Source organism: Cupressus sempervirens, chromosome 8 (assembly GCF_028749045.1).
Source record: "Cupressus sempervirens isolate cs-2001-9-10 chromosome 8, ASM2874904v1, whole genome shotgun sequence".
NCBI classification, from domain to species: domain Eukaryota; kingdom Viridiplantae; phylum Streptophyta; class Pinopsida; order Cupressales; family Cupressaceae; genus Cupressus; species Cupressus sempervirens.
Genome location: NC_143125.1, coordinates 603,435,604 through 603,454,775, shown reverse-complemented (window position 1 = coordinate 603,454,775; position 19,172 = coordinate 603,435,604). Strand labels below are relative to the sequence as shown.

General features: G+C 34.4%; 1 protein-coding gene across 1 annotated transcript in view; it reads left to right on the top strand.

The window, feature by feature from the left end:
* Positions 1-19,172, top strand: part of LOC149543875 (plasma membrane, autoregulation-binding site, misato segment II, myosin-like, tubulin/FtsZ protein) — a 161,982-nt gene that overhangs the window by 21,865 nt on the left and 120,945 nt on the right. The window contains exon 4 of the mRNA XM_089798539.1: positions 8,234-8,279. Coding sequence (XP_089654665.1) covers positions 8,234-8,279 — 46 coding nt within the window. The remainder of the gene's footprint in view (positions 1-8,233; positions 8,280-19,172) is intronic.

The following is a 19,172-nucleotide window of genomic DNA, read 5'->3' as shown; positions in this document are numbered from 1 at the left end:
TCACTCTCAAACTTGGGTTCCTCTGTTGGTAGTATAACAAGAGGTCAATTATTAAGGCCATCCGCTTCAACTACTTCATCAACCATGGCTGCAGCTTCTCTATGGGTGAAATTTTGTCCCATTTTGCTAAATGACCTTCCATGTACCTAGGATCTACATGAGTGTGAAGATGAAGTGAGTTATGGATGTACACTAGGTTCTTTGCTTTCTTTGACCCTAATTGGTTCCAATTTAGTGAATGAATAAAACCATAAGTAATCAAATTTCTCTCACAAGATGAAGAGCTGGCTATTGTGAGAGTACTCTTATTGCAAATAGTTGCAACTTAGGGGTTTCACCTCCATGGTTCCACAACCACTCTGTGGTGTCTTTCTTTGCTAGCATATCATATTAAGCTTCTAGGGGAAAAAACCACCATGGCCACAAGAAAGCTTATTCCATTGACTCCTCATAATTGAACCGTCCTCACCATGGCCGTAAGTTTCACTTGTTGCAGCCCAAAGTCCGTACATTACCTCCCTATTCTCATGTGGAACCCTCTTATTAGTCTTTTGTACATTATACTATTTAGGATTTAAGGCATAGGCAACACATTGAAGAGGTGTGAAGTTTGTTCCATCTTCGTTGTAAGTTTTCTTAAATCAAAGGATATAAAGAAATATCTTTCGCATCTTTTATTTCTCTAGTCTCACCCATTGAATTTGTGTCCTCCTAAATTTCTCCTAAATAGGGTTTGTCTAAATCTGCAAACGTGATCACCTTATGTATGGCTCTATTAAAATTCACAAAAAATTTAACATCAATCCAGAAATGGTCATCAAGGACTATAGCTCTCACTTCGACTGTAGTATCTCATGTATATTGTCTCCAAGAGTGGCAACTCTATTAAATTTTAATTTAATTTTATATATTAGGGAACATACAGCTGTATGTTAATTAATTTTTTTATATGAACCTGAATGCAAACCAGTGCCAGGTTTGGTTACTTAGGGTTAAATTTTTACTAAAAAAACTGAACATGCGGCATTTTCTTCAGTAACTACAAAGAAATAAATAAAACTTGTCATAATCATCTTGAGTTTGTATTTAAAAAAAATAAGAACATTCAAATTTTGTTAATAGAATTGCATATAGAAATACAAATAGCCCATTGAGATTGCACATAATTTTTATTTGCATGCAATGTAATCTATGTCAGATATTAACTTCATTGAAGGTACGAGAGAGAGAGAGAGAGAGAGAGAGAGAGAGAGAGAGAGATGAGAGGCAGGAGGGTGCAGTGGGGGAGAGAGGGTATGGGAGGTGCAGGGGTTGTCTGAGAATTGGGCCCTATGCCAAACTTGAAAGGTCACTATTCTGTGCAACATGTTGAATATTGTCAGGCCTGTGGATTGCCTATTGTGAAGATCATCTCCAGATTATGGGTTGGTTCCCTTTTGGTCACCTAAAAAGTAATTGCTTTACTGGGAGAAAGGTAGAAGAATGCTTGAAATGAAATGCTTAAGGGAAGGTGATACACCTGAATTTTAAACTTGCTGTCCTAAACTTACAACCAGACTCGATGAAAAAAGTTTTGAATGAGCACAACTCAGACTATCAAGAAACACATAGAAGTTTCATGAGAAGGTTTTGTTTGTAGTCTTTCTACGAAGGAAACTTGAATTCCACAACTTTTACATGAAGTTGCTTGCCTTGTTGTTGCATAAATGAGATATGTTTAGAGGTTTCTTTAACAGAACAGACAGATAACATACCAAAGCATTCATTCACAACGATGAAAACAGAAATATATCCGGAAAGAATGCTGACTCTATTGATCTTGATGGAATTTCCACATTACAATCTGAATTTTGAATGAAATAAGTTCAATGTAATTTTTGCTTGCTTGCTGATGCCAAAAATCAGAAGAACTTTGGAAAAAGGGGTGCAGAATAATCTTTTATACTAAAGAGGTCTTCTTCCCTAATTGAGAGAGGGAACTAGCCTTGAACTGACTGAAGAACTGAATCATTCCCTGCTAAAGGTGCTTGAATTGCTGTCTCTACCCTTGAATGCTGCTCCAAGATTCATTAAATATCCCTTTGGGTCGTATATCACTAAAAAAAGTGCAAACAAGGTGTTATAACTGGCCCAAGTTTTTGTTTAGTGGGCCCTAAGTCTTCTTCAATTGATATATAATCCATGTGGGCTCTCAAATTGAGGTTTAACTGCTATAAACTTTCTCAAAAATCCGCTTTTCAAGGTCACAACTCAAATTCACTGATTGCTTGATCTTCAAAATGAACTCTTGATAGGTGACATGATTTTAGGAATTTGTATTGCTATCTTCTGCATTGATTCTTGACTGTCTTTTTTTGGTTGCAACTGCTATATCAGTCATTATTTAAAATCAGTCATTGGTCCCTTAGTCTCTGCCACTCTGACTGTCCATGGTGTCCTTTGGTCACTGTATTTGGTAAAAACCTAAGTCACAGGATACGCCAAATTTCATCCATTGAGTTTGAATTTCAGTGAATTTTTATCCTTTCTGAACTTCATCTGAATTTTATGGAATGCAGTATAATATTGTTATTTATAATAATTTTATTTTATTTTAATAAAATATTTAGTTATTCAGTTTAATTATTTAGCAATGTCAATATATTTGAACAATTTTGTAGATATATTACTTATACTTAAAAATTAATAAAATTAAATTTAAGGTCGATTTTTTTTCCAAATTTTTACCCTTGCCGAATTTCATCCAAATTTTTCCATTGATGAACACGAATTCAAATTCGAACCTTGTGACTTAGGTAAAAACCCTACATTTATGACATTGGTTGTAAAGTTCTCTTTCAATTTAATGTAACGACATCTTCATCCTTGACATCTAAGGATCATATGTGGATTTCTTTCAACATTTTATCACACTGCTTTTCAAGCCTGAGACCACTGTTTTATGATCTGCCTTTTGCATTGACTGCTGAAAGATCCCTAATGGATCTCTTCTGCTGATCTGCTGTAATTTTATATTTTAAATTTGTTTTCCCTGTTTATTAAAATTTTCTTGCAGAACTAGACAGAAGTTGCAGAAGGGTTTGATTGTTTTATATTTTTGATGATTTTTCAATAAGTAATAACAGAAGTACAATAACATGAACCAGTTCTAAAAATGTATTCCAAATACATTTAAAGCAAAGTCGCTTCAAGCAGATTTTTTTTTTGAATATATGCCTAAAATGTAACCAGAGGAAGATTTAAAATAATATCTAGATGATCACAACCAAGAATAAAGCCAACCTAAAGGCATGAAGGTCAAATATGAGCCCAGAAGGAAGCTACGGCCAGAATCGAGCTTTCAAATGTTGTACGTGGAAAAGTGGATGGCTGCTAGGCGTAGCCGTACAGCTGCAAAGTGCCCACACGTGGGTAAAATACCCAAACCCCAGCTAAAACTTTGACTTAGTACTGTGTTCCCTAGAAGAAACAATGCACAATCTCAAAGATGCTTCTGACTACAAGAATCCAGACCACTGTTTTAGGGGCTACGTCCCAAACAGGCAAAGCAAGTGGGTTTGGAATCCCAAATGCTGAAAGCTCAATCAAAGCCCAAAACACAAATCCAAGATGTAATATGTCAATAATGCCTTCAAACTTTGTCTTTACCTCCTTATAACCCACCAAACTTAGCTCGAACCCTAAAAGTGTCTCCATGTGGCGTTGGGTTATAAAATAATATATTTCTCATTTTTAAAGTGGTCAAGTATCCAGAAAATGACCTATTTCCCAATAGAAAGAAATCCGTTAAGCGAAATGTTTCGAGTCAAAAGAGAAATATTTAGAAAAGTTCAAGACTTTTTCGACGAGCTATTACACCAAGGGATATTCACCCAGATGAGGCCAAAAAACCCCTTATTACTCCAAAATGGCTATAACTTAGCCTTATTTAATTTATTAAAATGCTAACTTAGGAGAATATTTAAATATATTAAAATATTTCCCAAATAGTGAACTGATAGCCAAAACACCTCTACAAGGTGAAACTGAACTCGTCATCTCCTGTGATTGATGCCGGATAATCTGAAATAACTAACAGTCTTATCCCTCAAAATTAGGGATACTCCTAAAAAATAGGAACGTCTCCGAATCTCCCAAAACTGAAACCATAGAATGATCTCGTAGAGACTCAAGACTATAACTCATCTCCACCTCCTAAAATGTAGGAAACTCCTACAATTAAGGAACTGCTCTCAATTGCCCTCCTATTGTCTGAAACCCCAGATCCGAACACTGTATACCTTGATTGAGTCTCTAAACACCACTGCCAGCCTATGAGACTCTAATGATAGGCCAACTCTATTGTCTCTGATGTCCACTCTAGAAAGGGGACATGACAACTGCTCACTGTCATGAGAGTATTTCTCACCACCTTCACTAATCTGTGCTCATACATTGACCCATTATGACAATGATGTCACTATCCTTCCTGAATCTCTTCTGCTTCATGTCTTGGAACTCACTATATGGTTCCTTTCTACTTCTTTGAGACCTTTAATGCCACTGTTATGAAACATTAATTGCGTTTCTACCTGGATCTTTAATTAACATCCTGCATCTCTCATAGCAACAGTATCCCTGATTCCTGTCCAATACCATGGTTGTAACAGTCATACCTGCCTTTTTGAAATTGACCATCAATACTCATGCATATTGGATGTTACTCTCTGCTTTAACAGAAATGTAATTATCTTCATGCTCTGCCAGTCTATTAATATCCATATGCTTTGATAGTTTTTCATACTCTCTAGATGCATTTATTATCACTTTTCCTATAGTGGATCTTCTACTGTTATAGCATTGTATATGCATCTCATGCATTGTCTTTGCACTTTGCAAACTGCTGCTACAATCTGCCCTTTCTTCTTTCCTTGCTCTTTGTGATAAGGTCTTTGACTGTGCTGTCCTTGCTCACTAATGTGCATTTAATGATCTGTCATTGATTTTTGAATTCTCTTTTTGTTATTGATAATATGCTATTTATCACAGTGCCCTGATCTTTGCTTATAAGGTTGATGTTTGTCTGTTCTATTGCAATACCATGATCTTCATTGTTTATTCATTGCAATCATGATCTATTATTACTTGGATTCTACTATCCTTTTTGACCCTTGTCATTAACTCCTTTTGACTGATTGTACAGTAGTGTTTCTCTTTGCTCAAACCAAGGACATTGGATAATCACCTCTTTTACACTTTATGGATCTTGGTCTTTTAATATACCTAGGATCCTTAATGTGATAATCTATGGCTACAACCTTTACAGAACAAAGTCACTCCTTTTATCCCTTGGTGTCTTTCATCATGTAACAGTGCACTGTTGATACCCCATCCTATCACAATGAATCTTAGGCCTATCCCAAAGAAGGAGTATATACAAGGAAATGTTAAAAAAATTTCAACCTCCATTTCTCTAGAACCAGACATGCAGTCTTATGTGTCTTCTATCAGATCTGCCCCTTACCTTGAACACGAGGAGACCCAAATGGATGAAAAAGGTTTTCTTAGCATTGTAGGGTACTAATTTTGGATTGAAAACTGTACCTCATTATGAAACTTGACTACAACTCCTCCTATGTGTTCATTAATTGCTCCTTTGCAATAGATCCGCTGTCCCTTTGCATCAAACACATTGTATCTTTTTGAAATCTGCTTGCTTCATGCTGGAGAGCTGCTGTTTAACTCAAAATCTGCTGCTTCTTTGCGTTGCTGTTCACCTGAAATGTGTTTCTCCCTTGAAATCTGCACTTCTTCATTAAAAGTGATGTTCATGCCTAAGATATGCCTAAAATCTGTTGTTCTTTTTACCCTTGAAAATCTGCTGTCCTCTTATAAAGAAACCCATCCTAGGTCTTAATTACCGGCACTTACTACTTCCATGGATGAAAACCTCTTTCTTTTCCATCAAACTTGCTGTTCTACCCTTTTGGCCGCCATTTTTACCACTAGAACTATTGTTCATGTTTTCTTGGAAGCATGGGCATATTTATGGTTTCTCTCTCTTTTCAGCTTCTTGTTTAAGTGAACAAACTCCCTTTTTTATTTTATCAAAATAACTTGCTTTTTCCATTTTGACTGAGTAAAAAAAATCAAGGGAATCAAGGGCAATAATATTGCATGCTTAAGCACTTCCATGAAAAGGTTAAGAAAGGTTAAGACCTTATTTCCAAAACATAATTAAACTCTTAGTCCCAAAATACCATTTGGAAAACTCTTAGAATGCTCTTTGCTAAACCTAAGACTCATTAGAAGGTTAGTTTTGACCTGAGAGTTAAAATAAGGTAACAGGGACGATTTTAGGATGGATAGACGCAATACACTTGCAAATGGCACCTTTGTTTTACAAAATGGTTTTACCCTTGAAAATCTGCTGTCCTCTTATAAAGAAACCCATCCTAGGTCTTAATTACCAGCACTTACTACTTCCATGGATGAAAACCTCTTTCTTTTCCATCAAACTTGCTGTTCTACCCTTTTGGCCGCCATTTTTACCACTAGAACTATTGTTCATCTTTTCTTGGAAGCATGGGCATATTTATGGTTTCTCTCTCTTTTCAGCTTCTTGTTTAAGTGAACAAACTCCCTTTTTTATTTTATCAAAATAACTTGCTTTTTCCATTTTGACTGAGTAAAAAAAATCAAGGGAATCAAGGGCAATAATATTGCATGCTTAAGCACTTCCATGAAAAGGTTAAGAAAGGTTAAGACCTTATTTTCAAAACATAATTAAACTCTTAGTCCCAAAATACCATTTGGAAAACTCTTAGAATGCTCTTTGCTAAACCTAAGACTCATTAGAAGGTTAGTTTTGACCTGAGAGTTAAAATAAGGTAACAGGGACGATTTTAGGATGGATAGATGCAATACACTTGCAAATGGCACCTTTGTTTTACAAAATGGTTTCCAACTAATGTGATCATTCTCCAGAATAAAGTATATTGTTCCTTATTGTCTAATTAATGGCAAATTTGCATTGGTGCAGACCAATTCATATTGCAATAAATATTATTTATACACCATTGCATCACAAACTGGTTTAAATACTAACTGAATCATGATGCATAACAAATAAAATTGTAATACATTGTTTAATTAATGACTTGCTTAATATTTATTGCTTCTTGATAACTGCATCTGTAATAAGGACAAATCCATGTTCATTTATGTGAATTGTACACCACCAGTGAATTCAATTAGGCAATCCAAGAGCATTTTTGTTGGAAACTAGGATGTAAGAATACTAATAAACAAGATTTAAAATAAATAAGATGAAAAACATACAACTGTAAATGTACATATTACAAAAAATAATGGCAGGGTTTTGTATGATTTTTGCCATAACAATCATGGAGGGTTTTGCATGATTTTGTCCCAAAAATCATGGTCTTCTGTTGCTGTTTTCGGGGGATTTTACCATTTTTTCACAAAAATGAAGGTGTGCACAATTTGAGCATCGCATCGAGGGTTTGATGATTTTCCCACAAAATCATGGTTTTTGTTTTTTGCTGTTTTTTTTGTCAACAAAAATCGAAGCTTTTTAAGTTGGTCATACCCAGAAGTTTTGTAGAACCAGGGAGGGTCTCAGTAGAAGGCTCATGTTGTAGAGTGTTATGAAGAAAATGGGGTTGACTTCAATGCATTCATGGCCAAATGACCTGCATAAGTGGGCAATTCTTCTGTAGGGTACTTATTTAATAAATAGACCATAAAGGGAGGGTATTAGAATCACATTGTATTGTTGGCCTCATAATGGTCATTCAAGTCACTTCATGTATCTAGTCAGTCAGTCAGTTTATTATATTTCTATTTCAGTTTTCAGTTAACGATTGTTTTTTAGAAACATCATCTTTGTATTTCCTTATTTAAGAAGCCTTTGGCTCCTCTATAATTACTCATTTGATCTATCAATTATGATTTCAATAAAAATGCTATAAGGATCCAACCCCTAATAATATTGTATTTTAACTATTTTTATTCCATACTTAAATATTCTTTAAAAAATTATTTCCTCATTTAGTGTTAGACAAATGTTGCTTATCTGGACTTTTTTTTTGAGTTAGTGACTTTCATGTTGAAACTTGAAACTCTTTACCTGGTTGATTTGCTTGAAATTCTTATTATCACTTTTTAAAATAAAAGCAGTTTTAAAAATTTCCTAGCCAATCTGATTCAAAAGATGATTGTGGACTGACAGGGAACACCAACATACACTCCACGTGTATTGGCTATGGATTCAAGAGGTAAGACAATCCATTTTGTCAGATTTTCACGCTTACTATTTCATTGAATCATAGTATTTGACCTCTTTGTATTAAGACGCTTATCATCTCTGTACTTTGAAGATTAGGAAATTAGAATTTAACGATTACATTGTTAGTTCTCAGATAATTATTTTTAAGGTTCTGGAAGTTGTTTTAAGTTATAGTCTGGCAAAACAAAACTAGATTAATGTTGGAAAGGAAATGTTGGTTTCTTAAGTCATCTGTTGAACTGGATGAAGTTTGAAGAGTGAGGAATTTGATGGTATAAAGTCAAGTTCAAACCGTCTCTTTACTGCTTTTCACAATTAAAAGGCAGGTGAAAGGAAAGGATACAATCAAAGCTTACACTTGGAATGTATTGAAACGACATTTTTTCAAGGCTTCTCAATTATTTTAATTGAAAAATGAACTGCTGGCCGTGGCCACAATGAATTGTCTGTTCTTTGGCAACTTTGCAAAGGTTCTTGCACAGTAATTATGTCATTAGTAATCAAATAATACTTTTGTTAGTAAATTGGGTAGTATAATAAAGTACTTGTTCTAAAATGGTGTCAGTTGCTGATGGTTGGCAGACTTGCAGAAAGTAAAAGACTGGAAGTAGTACAAATATGTTTTATAAGTAATTAGTCTCAAACAACAAGCCATTTGTTGTTTTCCTCATGTTAAATAAAAAGTATTTCTTTCTATTGCATGTTTACATATGGAGTTTTGGCAATTCTTTTGAAGCCCTGGTGACAGAGTAGTCAGCAACTCTTTGTCCCTCCTTGGGCGCTAGTATCTTCATATTCGATTTGGATATGTATCCAATGCAGTCCAGATACAAATTGAATACTATAACCATTGTGTGCCCAAATAACCTTGATTTTCTAGCCATGCCAAATACTAAGTTATTTAATTAGAAAAAAAAAATTGATCTAAATCTTCTCAAAATTTTCAAAAAGGCTTATTATATTCATGCACCTTTTAAGATCTCGTCAACCTTTGTCTATTCTTCATATAAGGCTTATTTATCATATTTGATATTTTGTCAAGCTTTGTCTATTCTTCCCTACCATCATTTTTAATGTTTGGTAGCTTCAGTTGAATAAACTCATGAGACTAAACTGAAGTTATATATACATGCGATATTTCTATGTGATATATATATGTGTGTGTATGTGTGAGTGAGTGTGTGTGTGTCTATGATATATATATATATATATTTGTGTATAGTTAAATAATATATTATTATGTGATATTATTTGTTAATATCAAATTATTAAATAGATGTCTCATGAAGGGACATGTTTCTTTCATAGCCTTTGCTCATTATAAATTAGAGGTTGCTGCCATTTGGAGCACACCATACACCGGCAGTGCTTAGTACATTTGCAGCGATTCTTGAAAATCAACATGGTATCAGAGCTAAGGCTGCAAATGTAATATAAGGAATAAAGAATGGATAACAAAAATTTAGGCTCAAGCCCAATCAAAACAATATGAATGGAGTAAGTTGCATTTGACAAGACAAAACACAAGCAACTGAATAGAAGGAAGCTTGACGGGAGAGAGAGTAGTGGGTATTGAGTATTAACAGTAAAAACAGAGGAAAGCCATACAAATAGCCTTACATATCAGAGGTCACGACAAAATCAGAAATCAAACCATTGACAAGTTCTCAGTACAATATATTGTTAAAGGTTGAAATAACTGCTAGTATGAAGCTGAGAACCACAACGTTGGTACCTGATGGTTTCATAATGTGCATAAATGAATTGATTGAAAATGATAGATGATGTTCTGGCAGCTGTAGCTACACACCAACTGTTTGAGAAAATGACCATACTGTGCAGTGTATATGGATGAAAAGACAATGTCTTCTATAGGACTGATAGCACATTTGAAATGCATTGCCGATTCATATTAGAACACGTCAATGGGAAGGATTTTGTCCTGTTTGCAAAGCGACAGTAGAATAATGATTCTGACAAGGCCTTAGAAACTTTGATCAAATGCAGTCAGCAAGAGTTAGTTTGAAGTGATCTGATAGATGTGCATCCAAAACTTGAAGCTATAGTCAACAACATGCATGCGTCATGTTTGACCAAGTGCCGACTGAGACGCTGCATTGCTGAATCCCATTAGGCTCGTAAGCACATAGACTCGAAAGTAGAGAAACAAAAAATGGGAATGTCAAAGAAAGGTATCCACATCCACAAAAGCATTTATGAAAATATATGTTTTCCAAAGAAAGGTAATAATTGGAGCTGATACATAACAGTGTTTAGAAACCTTCGATTCAGAAAAAGTCAGTAGGAAAAGAAAGACATTTAAATGTATAGCTACAAATGCAATTCCCACCATTGAAAAGAATATGGACTTACATTCACCGTGGGGAATTTGATCGGCAATTATAGCACAAAGGATATATGCGAAAGAACCAAAGTATGATTATTGAAAGGAACGAATAAGAAGGTGATTCAACCCCATTGTCAGCGAACAACCAGACAGAGATAACCAGCTTTTTTGCAACACAATTAGTGCCCAACATTCACCGTAAGAAATGAAATAAGTGTAAGGAATGGAATAACTTTGATGCAATTTTTAAGATTGATAATTTTGTGCAACCGGTTAAATAGTCCACAAAATGTGGATTGAGTAATAAATTATTGGGCTTTATTAGACTATTATCACCATAGTGTATTTGGGCACAACACTTCTATATTATAATGGAGTATTCAAGCAAGCCATGTAAAATTGAGATTGTCATATTTAATATGATATGTCGATGCAGCAAGTAAACCAATCAAATTCTTGTGTGGCCATGTAAGCGACTCATGTGGGAAAAGAAATCAGTACAGTACGCCAGTGATAGGGAAATGAATATATAAGTTGTAAAGTTTCTGCAAATTCTTTAACTGAAGCAAACTTAGATTATGCCTCCTTTGAACTTGCTGTAGGTAACTTCAAAGTTCTGTCTTGAATGAATTTAGAAATATAAATCTGGAAATGTCTTTTTCTTCTGCAAGTCGTATTTGGGCAGTATTGACTAAGGAGCAGACTTTAGTGTTTTCTTGTGTGCTCTTAGACTTCAATCATACCCTTATTAAATATAGAGATCAAGGGACATGTCCCTTCCAAAGTCGACTTTGACTCATCCCTAGAAGTCAGCGACTTTTCCATGCAATAACAAGTTTAACCATAAACTAAAACAAAGGAGTTTAGTTAGATCTAAACTAGTATTCAAGGATAGGCACCGATATCCTTAAGAGGATAATGCAATGACTTTGATCAATATATATCATGCAAGATCAGATCAGACCGATCTATTATCAGATCAACATGATTGCAAGTTACAAAATTAACACTCCCTCTTAACTTGATAATCATACTGAGAGATATCATATCTAGCAACATCAATAAAGACGAACAAGCAAGAATTGATACTCTATATCTATTTGAATCTTCTTAGCAGGTGGTATCATGGAACACATGATACAAAGTCATATTACTAAACCTGTGATATGACAAATCACTAATACTAGTGATAACAATATTGCAAAGAATACAATATACAGGATAAATCCAGAGAATAATTAAATTCTTCATTTATCCAAGTTGTGACTCATAGATACTGATATTCCTATATCACAACATGATCCTTTGTTAAGATCTACCAGAACACAGGATAAACTCCGGAGAAAAATTCTTCATTTATCCAAATTGTGACTTATAGACATAGCAATGTCTACATCACAATGTGATCTTGAACTCATCTAGATCTTACAGTAGAGCTCTACTATTTAGCACATTATCTAAGAGATCGTCATCTCTCATAATGTCTTTTATACAAGTGTTAGTTATCTCAGAGATCGTCACCTCTTAAATAATGAATATAAATGGTGGAGCCCATTATAGTCAATAGCCTGACAATAAAATTATTTTATTAATAATTTAAAAAATACAAATGAATTACGATTCAACCATACCAAGTCTTCTCCTGAAGTGATCTATCTTCACTCTAGAGAGAGGTTTGGTGAGAATATCTGCTGTTTGATCTACAGTGCAAATGTATTCTAATTTTTGTGAGAATATCTGCTGTTTGATCTACAGTGCAAATGTATTCCTGTCTACCATATCTCTTATATAATGGTAAGAAATTTCGATATGCTTGGACCTGTCATAAAAAACTGGATTCACAGAAAGCTTGATGGAACTATGATTATCACAATGAATAATCGTAGGATTCATGGCTTGCGCAAATAATCCCACAAGTAACTTTCTAAGCCAAACTACTTCTAGAGAGGCCATCGCTGCTGCAATGTATTCGGCTTCTGTGGAACTTTGTGCTACTGAAGACTGCTTTTTGCATATCCAAGATATCTGTAAGAAATGATAAGATTGAGCAAGGAACGAGAAACAATCCAAGTAAGTTAAGTGTGAAACAATGTTACCATAAGATAAGCAAAATCCAAGAGCATACACCAAGATGGTTCAACAATGGAGACAAGGATTTATAAGGGGAAAGCAAAGAAAACCCCTTGTGAGTATTATGAATGAAGGCAAATGCCTAGAGAAGAGAGAGAGAGAGTGTTGGAGCAAAATAGCTCAATACGATAACATCAAAGTGATAAGAGTGAAGAAGAAAGAAGGAGGAGCATCTCTTATATAGAGATGAGAAAGGAGTTGCATTTGTAACTCCCATTTCTATGAATGCCACATTCATAATAGGTTTGTGCAAAGTGTCACAATCCTCTTAAGGAGGATAAACTAAATAAAGAAATAAACAAGAGTTGTCCTTACATGTGGAATAAAGGACAAACAATGACGTGTCCTCCACATGTGTACAAAAGGACAAACTACATTTAGGGACCCTTGGAATATCCCAATTAATATATCCAAGGAAAGATTAACCTTTCTAACACCCCCCCTTAATCTTTACTTGGGGAGTTTACATCAATGGGTTGTAAGCCCAAATTTTTACAATGGAACTGAAATCTCTCTTTAGAAAGTGGTTTGGTTAAAATATCAGCCACTTAATTTTCGCCTTTACAATAAAGAAGAGTAATTTGCTTGTCTTCAACTTGTTCTCGAATGAAGTGATGTTAAAGTGAAATATGTTTGGTTCGTGCATGATAAACTGGATTCTTTGCCAAGGCAATAGCACTTTGATTGTCACAATGTATAGGTGTCGGTGATTGTTGAGGTAGACCCAAATCATCAAGAAGTCTTCTAATCCATAAAGCTTCCTTAGCTGCATTGGTACAACCTTTGTATTCAGCTTCAGTTGAGCAAAGGGAAGTAGAGTGTTCTTTTTTGCTTTTCTAAGAAATTGCACCTGAACCAACAAAGAAACAATAACCACAAGTGGATTTCCCATCATTGGGATCTCCACCTAGATCGGAATCAGTATAGGCATGTAAAATAAATTCAGAATTTGCATCATAAAATAATCCCATATTAATAGTTCCTTTAATGTACCTTAAGATGCGTTTAGCAATTTTAAAATGAGTTGTTGAGGTTTAGACATAAATTGAGAAACTAAACCAACACTATAAGCAATATCAGGTCTAGTAAGAGTTAAATAATTTAAACTTCCTACCAACTGTCTATACAAAGTTTCATCAACAAAAGGAGTATTATATCATTCATTAATTTAGTACCTAATTCACATGGAATTGAAACATGGTTAGAGTCATTCATCTTAAATTTTTCTAAAAGATCATAAGCATACTTGCTTTGAGAAAGAAAGATACCCTTAGGAGTTTGGCAAATTTGCATACCTAAGAAGTAATGTAAGATACCTAAATCAGTCATCTAAAATTTCTGTTTAAGTTGAAACTTGATATCAGAAATCAAAGCGTCTGAACTAGAAGTGAGCATTAGATCATCTACATAAACAATAACAATAATAATATCATCGTTAGTACGTTTAATATACAAATTAGGATCATTCTGACTTCTAGCAAAACCTTGAGAAATAAAGAAAGAATTAATTTTAGAATACCATTCTCTAGGTGATTGTTTAAGACCATAAATAGATTTGTTCAATTTGCAAACCAGATTTTCACTCCCTTTCTTAACAAATCCAGGAGGTTGAGCCATATAAATTTCTTCATGTAAATCACCATTTAAGAAGGCACTTTTAACATCCATTTGATGAATGGACCAATTCATTTTAGATGCTAAAGCAAGAACTAATTTGATAGTAGGCATTTTAGCAACATGAGCAAAAGTTTCATTATAGTCTATCCTTCAATTTGTGAAAAACCTCTAGCAACTAGTCTAGCCTTAAATTTACTAATTTCATTATTAGTATTCAATTTTGTTTTGTATAACCATTTACATGAAACTATATTCTTTCCATGAGGTAACTTGACTAAGTCCCAAGTTTGATTAGCTATTAAAGAATCATATTCCTCTTGCATGGCTTTCTGCCAATGAGGTTGAGAGTTAGCTTGATCAAAGGACTTAGCATCGTTAGAATTCATAATAGTAGTCATCAAAGCATAATTACAATAATTAATCCTTCTATGTTTAATTCCACCAACTCTAGAAATGTAATCATCACCTTCATTGATTAAGTTTTGAGCCCATTTAGGTTTACGTTTAGTTGTAATGGAATTATCACTAGAGGAAGAATCATTAGCAATAAAAGCATCATTAGTAGCTACTTGAATATCATGAGTTGTAGGAGCAGAAATAATAGGAGGTACTTGAGTTGAAGGGTTAAGAGGAGGAGTAGGGTTAAGAGAAGGAGGTTGGTCCTCCACCAGCACAATTTTAGTGCCACTGAATTCTCCATCATGTGTAGTAGAACAGTCATGGACTCCATTTTCTGCAATACAAACATCTCTAGCAACTTGAACTTTGTTAGTAGTGGAATCATAAACACGATAACCCTTAGTGTTTTCATCATAACCAACAAACATATAAGGAGATGACCTAGCATCTAATTTATGCCTTTTCTGTTTAGGAGTATGAACATAAGCAATAGATCCAAAAATCCGCAAATGTTGTAAATTAGGTTTCCTACCAGACCAAGCCTCTTCTGGAGTAATAAGCTTGAGGGCTTTGGTAGGAGTCCTATTAAGAATATAAGTTGCACAAAACATGGCTTCAGCCCAAAATTTATAATGCAGGTTCTTAGCATGTAACATGCTTCTAGCCATTTCAACAATGGTCCGATGCTTTCTTTCCGCCTCCACATGATTTCAAATAAGAGTGAAAAACATTATTCACATATTCCTTTCCATTATCAGTTCTAAGAATTTTAAGTTTAAAACCAGATTGCCTTTCAACATATAACTGAAATTCAATGAATATATCAAGAACTTGATCCTTGCTATGCAAAAAATAGATCCAAGTTCGTCTAGAAAAATCATCAACAAAGGTAAGTGCATACCGAGAACCTTGGATGGAGTTATTCTCCATGGGGCACAAAAGGTCACTATGGACAAGATGCAACTTATGAGCTGCCCGCCATGATTTTCCACTTGGAAAGGGCTCCCTATGCATCTTACCACTCATACAACCTGTACAGGCAATCTTAGAAGGAATAATGTGAGGCAAGCCATCAACCATATTGTGCTTTTGCATAAAAGTAATATAATCTGAATTTAAATGGCCAAGTCTTTCATGCCATAAATTGAAATCAATAGAAGTATGTAATGAATATCGTGAACTAGCGAATTCATGGAATTTAAACAAATTGTCATTATCCATTTTAGCATGAGCAATCACTTTTTGAGTTTGAGGATCTATGACATAAAATGTATCTTTGTAGAATTCAACTTTATAGTCCTGACATAACTGTGAAACAGAAAGCAGATTAGTTTTCAAGTCAGGTACATATAATACATCATGCAATTTACCATTAGGAATAGTAACATCACCTAATCCGTCAACTTTACAAGTCTGATTGTTAGCTAACTGAATAGGAATGTTAGCAATATTAGGTTGTAAAGAATCAAAAATTTCTTTATGAGAAGTTACATGTTGTGATGCACCACTGTCAACAATTCATTCTAAAGGTCTACAAAGATGAAAGCTACAAGTAAAAGCATGACGAGAATTAGAACCAGTAGAGTTACCTTTTTTATGATTTGAGTTTTGATTATTGTTACTATTATTCATAGGTTTTTTATCATTTTGCTTTTTAAAACAGTTATTGACAATATGACCATCTTTGCCACAATAAGAACAATGAGGTTTGGAATTGGAATGATTCCTTTGATTATTAGTATTACGATTGTTATTATGATGATTGTTATTATTGTTATATTTCGCATGAAATTTATTGTTGGAATTATTTGAATTAGTATTATATTGTTTGTTGTTATTATTATTATTGGAACGAAAATTATTATTTGAATTTCTAGACACAAATGCATGTTCAGTTGATTTAAGGGTACCAAACTGAATTAGCTTAGCTTCTTCCTGTCTTAATAAAGTTTGAAAAATAACATAAGTTAACTGAGAAGTTAAAGTAGGAATAGCAAGCTGTGTATGAATATTAGTTATAAACTGTTGAAACTGTCTAGGAAGACACTTTTTAAGAATAAGATGAATTAAATGAATGTCCTCTAATTGAACACCTAAGGCAATAATTTGACTTTTAAGAGAGTCAAATTTTAACAGGAATTCATCCATACTTTTAAAATCTGCATACCTGAGATCTTCAAGTTGATCCTGCAATTGTATTTTGCGGTATTCATCTCCACTGTCATACTTGGTTTGCAAGATGGACCATGTATCATGAGCTTTAGAATAGTGAGCAATTAACACATAAATCTGGAATAATGGAAATACCAATTAAACCTAAAGCTTCTTCATTTTTAGATTTCCAAGTATCTTTCTTGTCTTGGGTAGCCGCTGAACCAGGTTCAAGAGAGGGATTAGTGGCTATTTCGAAGAGGTGTTTAAAACGAAAAATGAATGAGATATGAGTTTTCCAAGAATGATAATTAGAATAACTAAGTTTTATTTCTGGAATTAAGGTTGACATGATTACAAGAAAAAAAATTCCTTGATTAGAAAATCAAATTAATTGAAAAAAAACCTCGACTTTTATATATAAAATTAATATTGTATTGTTTTATTTATTTATTTCAAAGAAAACAAAAAAATTTAATGAAATAAAAAGTTTTTTTTATTTTATAAAAAAATTGAATGTAACAACTCTTTTTTTTAAAATAAACTTTTTAAGGTTTCTTTAAAGAAACTTCTAAAGAAATAAATTAAACAAGATTTAAAAAAGCGTCGGTGAAAGGGCGGGCAAACAGAGCGGAGTTTTTAAAAAAAACGTGCGGTCCAATCGGAATAAGATAAGGTTGGAGCGGAGCGCAGGCGGCGGGTGACGCGTGGCCAAAGCGGCGGATGACGGGTGGTCTGCATGCAGGTAGAGGCGGGTGCGGTGGGTCTGGCCGCGTAGGCGGCGGATGACGGTTGATGATTTTTTTCACAGGCAGCGGTGAGAGACGCCGACTGAGTGCAGGTGTTGCGCAAGCTGGGTGCAGATGGTGTGCAGGTGGCGCAGGTGGTGCGTGGGCTGGGCGAAGGTGGCGCGCGGCGGTGCGGGTGGCGCGCAGGTGGCGCGTCCGCCCAACAAAAATTTAAATTAAAAGACTCGCGCTACGTGCGATTAAAACATTTAAATGGTATGCATATGGATAAGAAAGATTTCAAAAAAAAATTTAAAAACACCAAATAGATATAGATAATAGTATATAAAAACAATATATTAGAATTTTTTTTTTTAAAAGAGTAGGAAAATTATATACTTATTGAAAACTTAACCCATGTAAGTTCTAAGAGTATTAATAAATATATACAATATTTATAAAAAAATTGCACAATTTAATATAAATAAGTGGACTGAAGTAATACTTCTTGTTTTGGTGGCACGCCTTCCAAAACAAGAAAAAAAAAAAAAATTGAAATTTTATAAGAAAACCCTTTGGCGGCAAGCCTTCCAAAGAGGGATAGTAAACAATGATAAAAAAATGATACTCTAAAAACCTGCACACAAAAGATGTTAGAATGAGCAGAAAATTGCAACACAAACTTCTTCTCTCAATGACTTCTCCAAATAAGGTGTGCTCCAATGAATGGCAACCTTCAACACAAAACTTAAAACAAGGATTAGATAGCCAAGCTCTGATACCATGTAAGAAATGATAAGATTGAACAAGGAATGAGAAACAATCCAAGTAAGTTAAGTGTGAAACAATGTTACCATAAGATAAGCAAAATCCAAGAGCATACACCAAGATGGTTCAACAATGGAGACAAGGATTTATAAGGGGAAAGCAAAGAAAACCCCTTGTGAATATTATGAATGAAGGCAAATGCCTAGAGAAGAGAGAGAGAGAGAGAGTGTTGGAGCAAAATAGCTCAATACAATAACATCAAAGTGATAAGAGTGAAGAAGAAAGAAGGAGGAGCATCTCTTATATAGAGATGAGAAAGGAGTTGCATTTGTAACTCCCATTTCTATGAATGCCACATTCATAATAGGTGTGTGCAAAGTGTCACAATCCTCTTAAGGAGGATAAACTAAATAAAGAAATAAACAAGAGTTGTCCTTCATGTGGAATAAAGGACAAACAATGACATGTCCTCCACATGTGTACAAGAGGACAAACTACATTTAGGGACCCTTGGAATATCCCAATTAATATATCCAAGGAAAGATTAACCTTTCTAACAATATCATTGCTGATCTTAAACTAAAACAACATCCTGAAGTACTTTTTCTGTCTTTAACATTGTTGTCGGACAAAATGGGTAGTTAGTTACCGATACGGACACGGTTGTCTCATTTCATTGGCACTGTATCAGACATTATAAATATCGTGAACACTTGTGTATTTTGGCATCATTATCATTGTA